The 12,159-nt window shown below is 50.2% G+C and overlaps 1 protein-coding gene across 2 annotated transcripts in view; it reads left to right on the top strand.

Moving 5' to 3' along the window:
- ZNF407 (zinc finger protein 407) overlaps positions 1 to 12,159 on the top strand; it is a 276,349-nt gene that overhangs the window by 15,023 nt on the left and 249,167 nt on the right. For both annotated transcript variants that reach the window (XM_029052837.2, XM_029052839.2), the window contains exon 2: positions 5,643 to 10,288. In XM_029052837.2, the coding sequence (XP_028908670.1) occupies positions 5,710 to 10,288 (4,579 nt within the window). In that variant the 5' untranslated portion in view covers positions 5,643 to 5,709. The remainder of the gene's footprint in view (positions 1 to 5,642; positions 10,289 to 12,159) is intronic.

The following is a 12,159-nucleotide window of genomic DNA, read 5'->3' as shown; positions in this document are numbered from 1 at the left end:
TCCAGTAGGCAAAGCTGCTTCTGACGGATGTCCCCCATCTCCACCCCTTGCTTCCCTGCTGTGACCTGCAGCCATTAGAGGAAGCTACTGTAATCCCACCAGATTTCTTGATTTTTTTTAAGCTATTATTACCAAATTTTGAATTTATTGCTTCAATATACGGTTTTTCCAAAGGGGAAAATTTAATTAAAAAAAGCAAAAAACAAAAACCTTACCACACTTGTTAGTTCACTGATTGGAGTTGGTTTGGATTCCCTAAAATGATTGTATTTTGCTTGGCTCTTTCATGTTTGAATTGTTCGTTCTGTTCATTTTGCAAATGCTGTTTACAGTCTCCAAAGTAATCTCATTTTCCCAGTTGTAAAAGGACAGTGTTCATTTCAGATGCTGTTCCTAAATGTTTTTCTTCACATTAACATATTTTATAATGTTGCCTGCAAATGCAGTGTAAAGAAGCAAGTAAACACGATTGTATTTCCGACTTGGAGGGGAAAGCAAACCTTGTGTTTAGTCTGGTGTTCAGCTAGATGTTCACGGGGCCGGTGTTGGAGTAGAGACAGGAGGAAAGACAAGACCCCTCTGGCGAGCTCTGGTTAGAAAATCCACAGAATTACTAAGACTCTACTGGGTGCTAAAGTCAACCAGTCAGTCAGTCGTATTGATTGCGAGCTTACTATGTGCGGAGCACTGTACTAAGCACTCAGGAGAGTACAGTATAAAAGATTTGGTAGACACATTCTACCAACATCTTCACTAAGCATTTAAAAGAGATCATCAAAAGCAAGACACACATCCCCTGCCCTCCAGGAGTTTCCAGTCGAATGGGGAGGAGATAGAGTGGACAAAAAATATATTCAAATAATGAGAGCGGGGGAAATTTAATGATCTAGCAGGAAGTAATTTAGACATGTCAGGATAAAACAATTGAATAGATAAAGGGTATTCATGAATATAGTAAATATAGGAATAAATTCAAATACGTACCTATATACAGAAATGCTGTATTTAAACTGGTAGCCCAGTGCTAGACGGGCATTATGTCCAACCTAATTAACTTGTATCCACCCCAGAGCTTCAGACAGCGCTTGACACACAGTAAGTGCTAAACAAATACCATTAAAAAAAAGCGTTGAGAGTGGGTGATGGGTTGACACAACTGGTGTGTTGTGAATTGGGGAAGGCTTCCTGGAGGAAGTGGCATTCTAGGAGAGCTTTGTAGGTGGGGCGAGCTGAATTGTGGTGGCTTTGGAGAAGTGCTGAGGGAATCCCACTTTGGGGAACAAAATGAACAGGGGCAAGTTGAGTGTGAGGTAACTAGAAGGTGAACTTGGAAGGAGCTGGGAAGTAGTGGGAGAAAAGAACAGGTAAGATAGAGAAAACTCATGGAGAACCTTGAAGCTGAGGGTATGCGGTTTTCTTTCAGTCAATCGATCAATCAGTCAGTGGTATTTATCGAGCACTTTCTGTGTGCAGAGCACCATACCAACTGCTTGGGAGAGTACAGTAAATAGACACAATCCCTACCCTCAAGGAGCTTTCAGTCTAGCGGGGGAGGCAGATATAGAAGTAAATTACAGGCACTGTTAAAAAAACGAATGTGTTCTGGGGGTTATGGGGTGAGTACCTTTAATAAACCCTCGATAATAATAATCTTGGTATTTATTAAGCACTTACTATGTGCAGAGCACTGTTCTAAGTGCTGGGGGATACAAGGTGATCAGGTTGTCCCACGTGGGGCTCACAGTCAATCCCCATTTTACAGATGAGGTAACTGAGGCACAGAGAAGTTAAATGACTTGCCCAAAGTCACACAGCTGGCAAGTGGCAGAGCTGGGATTTGAACCCATGACCTCTGACTCCCAAGCCTGGGCTCTTTCCACCGAGCCACGCTGCTTCTCTGTGAATACCATTAATTGATCAAGTGCTCAGATATGGACTCAAGTGCATTGGTGATTGCACAGTAGGAAGGCAAAAAAGCGGGGGAAGATGAGGGATTGATTAGACAGGGAAGGCTTCTAGGTTAGACAAATAGTAAGTGCTTAACAAATGCCATTATTATTATTATTCTTCCTGGAAGAGATATAATTTTATTAGGGACTTGAGGATGGGGAGAGTGGTGGTCTGTCAGATATGAAGGGGGAGAGATTTCCAGGCAGGAGGTAGGGCATGGGCAAGGGGCCGACGGCGGGAGAGACAAGCTTGAGGCCCAGTGAGTAGGTTGGAGTTAGAGCAAAGTGGGCAGGCTGAGTTGCCGTGAGAGAGGAGTGAGGCTAGAGGAGAGAGCTGACGGAGAGCCTGAGGTGGAAGGAAATGGGTAGGAGTGAGATGGGGAGAGGACCGGGCTCAGCTATGCTTCCAGAAAGTCCAGGCACTAATATAAACATTGAAGTATTTCCAAAAGCCAAAGTCTTGCATCTCCATCTGGATCTTTTTTCACAAAGGGTATGAGGTAATAATAATAATAACAATGTTGGTATTTGTTAAGCGCTTACTATGTGCAGAGCACTGTTCTAAGCGCTGGGATAGATACAAGGTCATCAGGTTGTCCCACGTGGGGGTCACTGTCTTAATCCCCATTTTACAGATGAGGTAACTGAGGCACAGAGAAGTGAAGTGACTTGCCCACAGTCACACAGCTGACAAGCGGCAGATCTGGGATTCGAACCCATGACCTCTGACTCCCAAGCCCGGGCTTCTTCCACTGAGCCACGCTGCTCCTCTGGTAGTATCAGAAAGGAGGTGGGGATGATGAGGATTGATTTTATTTTCAAGTGGGAAGAGGGACGTGTACATTTTAACTCTCAATTCAAGATAAGCATTCAAAACCATCCGTTTTCCTTTGCGGGAGGGAGAGGCTGTGGAGGCTTCAAACTTGAAACTGCGGTGAATGCTCGGGCGAGCTGTAGGCCGAGGTGCCCTTTCGATCAATCATTTAATCCATCGATGGTGTCTTCAGAGTTTTTCGTGGAAAAACTGGGGTCCTGTGGTTCAGGTAGATGGTAGCTGGTACATCACCCCACCTGGGACAAGCCCTGGGATTCTCACCTTCTGCCTAGTCTCTTACTGGACCACGGAAGGGACGTTATCCGGGATTCCCCAGCCCGGGCACAGGTTGCATTTCTGGGTTCTCGTGCCAGTTCATAATCACCGAGTTTTACCTGGATTTCTTTAAAAATTTCTGTGCTTTGCCCATCGTAATGTAGATTTTCTTTTGATTTCGGGAATGGACTGAGGTCAGCGTTTGGTTAGTGTTTCATTTCAGGTGCTGCCTGATAGCGGTTTTCCTCAAATTCCCAATTTCCAGAAACCCTGGTGTTGGGTGCTTCGTGTAGAAAATGGCCACCAGATGTCAGCAGAAGGCCGCTCCTCTGCCTTGCCATTGTTCTTTGGATTTACTTTGTGTCTTGGCTGGGAACTTTTGGGAGCTTCCAAAGAGCTCTATTTGAGGAATCCTGTTTTCTGGCCAAGTTTTGATAGATACATTTTCATCGGAAGTTTGAATTATCTAGAGGTCACAGAGGCAGAAATGAAATGAATTCGAAAAGCAGCGTGGCTCAGTGGAAAGAGCCCGGACTTGCGAGTCAGAGGTCTTGAGTTCTAATGCCGGCCCTGCCGCTTGTCAGCTTTGTGACCTTGGGCAAGTCACTTCACTTCTCTGTGCCTCAGGTCCCTCATCTGTAAAATGGGGATGAAGACTGTGAGCCCTGTGTGGGACAAGAGAGGGTATTGACGCCTGTCTACTTGTTTTGTTGTCCGTCTCCCCCTTCTAGACTGTGAGCCTATTGTTGGGTAGGGATTGTCTCTATCAGTTGCCGAATCGTACTTTCCAAGCGCTTGGTACGGTGCTCTGCACACAGTAAGCGCTCAATAGATACGATCGAATGAATTAATGAAGAGACTGGGGTTCTAAGCCCAGAGTTGCCACTGATCCTCTGTGTGACCTTGGGCCAGAAACTTAGCTTCCTTGGGCTTTAGGTCCCTCCCCTGTAAAATGGGGGGTAATTGTGTTTTTGTTTAGTGTTTACAGTGTGTCAAGCACTGTTCTAAGTGCTGGGTTAGATAGATACAAGGTGATCAAGTCCCACATGGGGATCACAGTCTAAGTAGGAGGGAGAATGGGTATTGAACCTCCATTTTGCATATAAGGGAACTGAGGCACAGAGAGATGAAATGAGTTGCCTAAGGTCACACAGCAGACGAGTGGCAGAGGCGGAATTAGAGACCAGGTCTTCTTACTACTAGGTCCCTGCTCTTTCCACTAGGCCACACTGCTTCTCTAGGAATAATCATGTCTGCCTTCCAGTGCCTCACAGGAATGTTCTGAAGATGAATAGGATTTAAATGATGGGAAAGCACTTAGGAAACACTGAATGCACCATATAGATTCAAGGTGACTCCAAACACGAGGCAGCCCCCTAGTTCCTGTGTTACATTCATCCCACAGGCAACGTGAGTTTGACAGGCCCACGTGTGAAGGTCCTTGCTGGGGGGCAGAGCTCAACGGTTTCTTTTCAGGAAACTATTTAGAGTTTGAGCTCTTGGTTCCACTCCCTCTCTGGTCTGGTCATTACAGCTCTCCAAAATAATCATCCCCCACACGGGAGATAGAACTCAGGGAGGGAGATAGAGAGAGAGCTGGGCTGTGACCTGTGGGGCCTAGCTGCGGGTGTGGGTGCTAGCAAAGGGAGCCACAGCTTTCCTCTGGCCCTTCGCTTTCATGGAAAAGTGAAAATATCTTCCTTTTGCCATTAGCTCTGGGGCAACACTCCGTTAACCAAGTCACACTTGGTTACACAGAGATGGTTTCATTGGAGAATTCCAAACTTGCCCAGATGTAGAAATGGAAATTTCCAGAACAGGCTCGATTAAGTGGAAAACGACATAGTTGAGATGAGTTTCCTCTTAATTTCTTGTATTTTCTTTCACACACTTTTTTTCTGAAGTTTTTTTCCATTTGTTTCCATCTTTCCTGTTTTCTTTAGTTCTGTAGTTAGAACCTGATACAGCAGCCCAGTGACATAAGATGGGGAGGCTAATGTGATTGGCAGTTGGAAATTATGAGGCTTTGTTACTCTGTAAGAAGAGGAAATTGGCATCTGAGAGGAAAATGGGTGACTTCTTAAATTAGATTCTAAGAGGTGCTTGGGCAAGAATCCCAAGTTTTTATCAAAGAGAAATGAATGAATGAATGAGTCAATCAGTAGTATTTATCGTGAATTTGCTCTGTATCGAGTACTGCAGTAAGCAGTCGTGGGAGTACAGTAGAGGAAGTAGATTTGATCACTGCCCTCAAGGACCTGGAAGCTGGAAAGCTGTTGGGATTGGCTTGGAGGGCTAACGGGCACGGAATTGCTTCCTGCCAAAATGGGGGTTTCTTCCTTCTCAAAACTTCTTTTTCCTTTACGGACCCCACGGTGAGTCTTTTCAACACACCGTCCAAGCAAGCTTTTTTCGTGCACGGGATGGGGCCCTCTGAAGCGCCCCTCTGTCCGTGGAGTTTTCCAGGAAACGCTGGGTGTACTCGTCACGGCGAGTTTCTGTTGCCACCGATCTTCCTATCAGCCACTGCCTGTCTAGAGACGTGAGAAATGATTCTTCTCTCTGGGTTCGAAAGGCCAATAATGTGTGTTTTTGTTTTGCAGGTGTTGCCATAGCCCAACGGCCCGCCTATGACACTGGGAGCGCATTGTGCTGGGCCGTCCTGCCGGGATGGACACTGAGGAGAAAGCAGAGAGGGACGAAGGTGAAAGCTTGCCAGATGAAGTAAGGAAAGCCTCGGCCGGTATTCCATCCCCAAATGCCGGCGTTGCTTCCGTAAGCGGCCTGGATCCGGGGGCCTCATCTAGGGAAGGGCGTGAACAGGAGGAGAATGGCCCCAGCAAAAGAAGACTCTCCGGAACTCTAGATATGACTGATGCTGCCTGGGAGATTCCTGACAACGTGTGCTCGCCCAAACGCGTGAAGCTGGACGTTGCAGTCCAGGCCGAAGCAAGGGAAGGCGATGCCCTTCAGTTCAGCCAGACTCAGACCACCGGTGCCACCCCGGGTAGCCCGTCGGGAGGAACAGCAGCAGAAGCTGCAGGGAGGGGCCGGTCGGATGGGGACACGGGTTTGCCGGATTCTCCGGCCTCTCATGGGGACCCGGTCACTCTGGGTAATGCAGCCCCACAGAGTCCAAGAGAGAAGGAGCAGTCGCAGGACGTGGCTTGCCAGGTTCCTGAAAGTGCCACCTCCTTCCACCTGGAAGAAGAGCTCAGCGTCAGCTGTACCGTTGGGGGCCTGGACCACGTTTTTAAATGCAGAGTATGTGACCAGTCCTTTCCTTCTTGTGCTGATTTGGAGAAACACGCTCAGAGCCATGCACATCTAGCCAAAGAAAACGCGGGCCCCCAGCAGAGCCACAAGGCAGAGAGCAGCACGTCCTTGTGTGCCGCTGTCGGACCTACCCACGGACCCCGGAAGACCCTCTTTTGCCATCTCTGTGGCTTCCGGTGTGGTGACGAAAAGCTCTTGCAAGCTCATTGCCTCGGCAAGACTCACCTCCGGCGCCAAAATCTCGCCGCCCGTGGGGGATTTGTACACATATTGGCCAAAAGACCCTTCCCTAAAAAGCCCCAGGCAGCAGGCCCGGAGCTGCCCGGGGGAGCTGAATCCGGTGTCATCAAGCCAAGGGTGAGGAGTGCCGACGCGGAAGCGTTAAGAAGGGGCGGCGGAACACCGAGCGCCCTGAAGGAGAGCCATTCCGAACAAGGGGAGGGCAGCCGACCTTTTGTTGAAACGAGGCTGTCGAGAAGCCCGACCTCAGGAAAAGCGGAGAAGGCCAAAGTGGAAAAAGCACTTTCTCTCCACGGCAAGAGGGATGGCGAGGGCCCGGGTAACAGAAGTGATGACCCGGGACCTCCCGGATGTCACCCAGACCCATCGGAACATCCCTCCCGGGGCCTGCGGGCAGAGGGGAATGCCCACACAAGCCGGAGGCTGGGGAGGTCAGGCACTGAGCGAACTATTCCCCTGCTGCCTGCTGGGTTTCGACAAAGAAGGACTCTGGCTTTAAGATCCCACGTGAAGAGAAGATTGAATATTTTTGGCATTATTAGTAAAAGGGGCAGAAACGAAACAGCCCGGATGTTTGCGAGACACAACTTTAGAACGCAAAAGAAACCGGTGACTAGAAGTCTAATGTCTACTAAGGGATTTGAGATAAACAACGATCTCACCGTTCAGTGCGCGACGACCACCTTGGAAGCCCGAGAACTTGGGCGGGGACAGGCAAACACCAATCCACTGGGCTCCACCCAAGGGGACTCTCTGCCACTGATACACGGGTCTGACACCCAAGGGCTCTGGATGGGCAGCACCTGTGACTCTGCCATTGAAAACAGGACAGAAGGCGGGGAACTGCAGGAAGATGGATGCCACCCAGGAGAGATGCAGTCTCCCAGTCAGATGGGCGACTCCTGCTGTGTGTCCAGGGTGGGCTTGGAAAAGCATATCCAGCATGGAGCAGAAGGCTGCAGCTTCCATTGCCAGCACTGTTCATTTGTGGCCTCGGGTGAGACGAGCCTCCGAAAGCACCTGAAGGAGGGCCACGCTTTAACCTTTGCCTGTGGACCCTGCCAACTGGCCTTTCTGTCTAAGGAAGACCTAGTGGATCACGAAAAGACCGAGCCACATGTGACTTCGTCAGCAGCGCGGCCAGTTGCCTCTCAGCCAGCGGACCGAGATTTGGCTCCTCCAACCGTAACTCCAACCACGCTAGAACCAAGTACTGTCCCACAGAGCCCCGTCGAAGAGATGGCAGCGTTGGTGGAGAAAGACTCCCCCGAACTCATGAGGGTGAACCACGGCGAAGACACAAAACATTCCTCTCTGAATAAGCCACAGTTTCAATGTAAAAAGTGTTTTTATAAAACCAGATCCTCCACAGTCCTGATGAGGCACAGGAAGCTGCGTCATGCTCAGGACCACCACTTTCTTTGCAAAGCTTGTAATCTGTATTCTTTGAGCAAAGAAGGGATGGAGAAGCACATCAAAAGAAGCAAGCACCTCGAAAACGCTAGGAAGAACAACGTCGGTTTGCGTTTCGAAGAGTGCATCGAAAGGGTGTGGATCGGGGCCAGCGACTCTAAGAAAGCAGGGGAGCCCGACGGGCCCGGGGATTGCGCGGCGAGAGGAGGCGGAGCTGGGGATGCATTCCGGGAGCCTGTCAGTCTGGCCGAGAGGACACCCAGGCGGGAGGACCCACTCCAGACCGGCTCCGTCAGCCAGGACAACGAGTTCACCTCGACTAATGCCCCGAAGAGAGGGAGACCCAGAGGGAACATTTCTAGGAGCTGCCCCCACTGTGGCCTCCTGGCCTCCAGCATCACCAATCTGACCGTCCACATCCGACGCAAGCACAGTCACCAGTACAGCTATTTGTGTAGCGTGTGCAATTACTACACGGTCACCAAGGGTGACATGGAGCGCCACTGCACCACTAAGAAGCACAGAGGGCGTGTGGCCACGGAAACCAGCGGGAAACAAAACCCGGGCATCGTGGTTGGCCCCGCAGATGGGAATCTTGAAGCCGGGAGGACGAATCCCCCTAGCCCGGGGGCCCTCTCGAACGACCCTGCCGGGAGCGCTGCTAGTAAGTCAGCCGACTCCGGTCTCTCCGCTGCAGAAAAGCCCCCGGTAGACCCTGGCGGTTCGGCAGAGGCGGAAGCCGGCACTGTACTCTGTTCCTCGGGCCAGGAGTGTTTCGAACCCCTTGTTGCCGACAAGGAGCCGGTCCCCGCAGAAGCAGAGGGCGCCGCCCAGGGCGCGGAGCTCGGCTTGCACAGCAGCGTGGCCTGTCTGAGCGATAACAAGTGCCTGCATTGTGAATTTGTCGCTCACTCCTCTGCCTCTCTGGAGCTGCACGTCAAGCGGAGACACACCAAAGAGTTTGAATATTACTGCATGGCCTGCGACTACTACGCAGTGACTCGCCGCGAGATGACCAGGCACGCGGCCACAGAGAAGCACAAGATGAAAAGGCAGTGTCACCTGTGCCCCGACTCCAGGGAGGAAGCGGATTCCCCAGGAATTCCCAGCGACCCCCCGGCCTCTCCCAAAGAGGTGTCGCACGAGCAAGAGTCCAAACCACTGAAAAACGTTTCCGCCCACACGGACCGGGCAGAACCGGGTGACCAGGGGCCGGATCCTCAAGACGGGCCGAACTTGCGGGGCTGTCCTGCCCCAGAGGAGGATTTGGAGGCACCCACCTCTACAGTCACCCGTGCTCCCGCGGCGGTGGAGACCGAGGGGCAATCGAACCCTAGAGAAGAGTGTTCCTTTTGGGCGAGGTCTCGGGGGAGCCCTCTCCCCTCCGACGCCGAGAAGCCTGAGGATTCAGCCCCCGCCAAGTGGGATTCCCCGCAACGGCAGGAAGACCACGATTCAGGCGAGCCCGGTTTTCCCCACGAACCAGGGCCGGGGAATTCGCGTTCAGAGGGCAGCCAGCGCTCGCTCGCGGGCCCGGACCCGGAGAACGAGCCTGCCCTTCTGGACTCCCGGCACGACGCGGAGGACACCGTGAGCAGCAACATCTGGGGGGCAGCTGAGGGTGTGCAGGAGGGCAGTGAAGTTTTTGAAACGGTTATCAGCATCGACGACAGAGGAAGGACCCTGTACAGCTTGGGCCAGTTCGACTCTTCCATAGTAAGGGTCAAGAGTCATCCCGAGGAGCCCCTGGATCCCGCCGAAGGAAGTCTGACGTCGACCGGATCACGGACTAATGAGGCGTCTTTGAAGGACCCTGCCCCGTCTGGGAAAAAGAAGAAATCCGAAGGGCATTTCATTGGGGAATCGATTCGAATCCCTTGTGACGACTGTGGATTTTTAGCAGATGGCCTGAGCGGACTCAACGTTCACATAGCTATGAAGCACCCGTCCAAGGAGAAGCATTTCCACTGCTTGCTCTGTGGAAAATCGTTTTACACGGAGAGCAACCTCCACCAGCATTTGGCCAGCGCGGGCCACCTGAGGAATGAGCAGGCCAGCGTGGAAGAGCTTCCGGAGGGCGGCGCCACCTTCAAGTGCGTCAAGTGCACAGAGCCCTTCGACTCGGAGCAGAGTCTGTTTCTCCACATTAAAGAACAGCACGAGGAACTGCTGCGGGAGGTCAATAAGTACATCGTGGAGGACACGCAACAGATCAACCGTGAGCGAGAGGAGAATAAGGGGAACGTGTGCAAGTACTGCGGGAAGATGTGCCGGAGCAGCAATTCCATGGCCTTCCTGGCCCACATTCGCACTCACACAGGTATGATGGTTCTCCGGCCCATTCGCACTCACGTAGGTATGGTGGTGGCAGCTCTCCAACACAGAGAGTCAGATGAAAGTGAATGATTTGTCCTTTTTCCTCAAGTAAGACAAAACCTAGTTGTTCCAGAGGCGGGGACCTCATGAGATTTCTTACCGTTTTCCTCAAAATCACTACTTCTTTTGGTTCCCGCTCAGCTTCCCCGAAGGTCCCCAGCAGAGACCATCCAACAGCCTCAACTGTCCCCCGCCCACCCCCGAGAACCCAACACAGATCTCTCCCATCAGGAATCTATTTAAATTCTTCTCAAGCTTTGTAACATTTGGCTTCCGGGAGTCAAAATTGGTTCGTGTTGGTGACAGCAAACTCAAACTGTTGGGTTTGGTTGGAGGAAGTCCCCGTGCTCTGTCACACTGGGAAAAAGGACTTTTGTGTTTAACTGAAAGTGGAAAATTTAAAAACATTTTTGTGGCAAATGCATAAGCCACAGTTCTAAATTTATGTAAAAATTTGCTGCTCTGTTTCTATAAACCTGCCATACATTCTTTATTTTAAATAGACAGCTTTTCTAAATCACTGAGCTCTGCTTAGACAAGGGGTGTCTCCTTGCTTGAATTTATGAGTGGATTTGAATAATAAATTCACATTTCAATGAACATATTTTCATTAAAAGTGTAAGGTTTATTTTACTGTACTTTAAAATAATGGCTTATTATGGGAGGTATAGTTGGAATTCAGGCAGTGTTCGAAACCGAGGGCATGGTTCCCTGGAAAAAGACAAAATCCAAAAAAACCCCCTTATTAGTAGGAATTCTTTGCGTGATCAAAGACAGGGCCACGTTTTCATCTCAGACACCGGGCACGTGACTCCAGCCGACCCAGGGGGACGTGGGCCCCGCCCACGGCTCGAACAAGCTTCAGGTGTCGTGGTGCAACTGCATCCGGGAAGAGCACGCTGGCTTAGTCCATTGCTGAAGAGAGCCCTTCCCTCCCCAGGAGTACTACCCTCTCTGCGCAGAACAGGTCAGCACACACGTCACTTGTGGAAACTGCCGTTCCGCCCTTGGGGGAACAGTCGTGTTCACATGGACAGAACAACCGCACAAGCCCTCGTTCTGCCCTCGTCAGGCAGATAAAATAGAATAAAGCGGAGGGGAAGATGCTAATGGAGCTCTCTTTAGAATTCTTTATGCAACTGTCCGGCCCAGACGCGCTGCTTATAATTGATGTGTCCATTACTTGAATTCTCTTGTAATTATAGTCAATAAGTCTTGTAAATGTGTTAAAGCTCACTAAAAGCATACAAATTCAAGAACAGAGTAAGGCTAATAATTTAAAATAATCAATGTAGGCATTTCAGCACTTAATTTCCCTTGTGTGTTGATAGCTGATCATTCTTAATCCATTAAGATTTATTTAGTCGTTTACAATGCAAAATAGGTTTGCACTGGTCACTTGTGCCATTTGAAAATGTCCACCAGGTTAAGTGCAGAATGTAGTCCATTAGTCTTCCTTGACTATATGTATTAATTGCATTTAAAATCAAGTTAATGTGGATGTGAAAGTGAGGTAACTATCAATATATGACAAAGCCACCCTACTTCCATAAGTTACATCATTGATTGCAACATTTAGTAAAAGTTAGCACACTTCCTAACGCTCTGTGGAAGTCCGATCACCTGGTGTGATTTTACCGTGCCCTGAAAGAGGCCCCTCCCTCACCCGGGGCCGGAGCTCTGGGAACAAACTGCCAGGTCACCGTTTCATTTTGCAAGTCATTTTTGAGGAGAGTCGCTGGCCAGGTTTTAATCGGCTCTCCTTTCTCGGAGCACCTTAAAATGAATTGCTTTCCTGATACTTGGCTTCCGCCT

Source organism: Ornithorhynchus anatinus, chromosome X2 (assembly GCF_004115215.2).
Source record: "Ornithorhynchus anatinus isolate Pmale09 chromosome X2, mOrnAna1.pri.v4, whole genome shotgun sequence".
Classification (NCBI taxonomy): domain Eukaryota; kingdom Metazoa; phylum Chordata; class Mammalia; order Monotremata; family Ornithorhynchidae; genus Ornithorhynchus; species Ornithorhynchus anatinus.
Note: the sequence above shows the minus strand (reverse complement) of the source record. Positions and strands in the feature narration are given on the sequence as shown.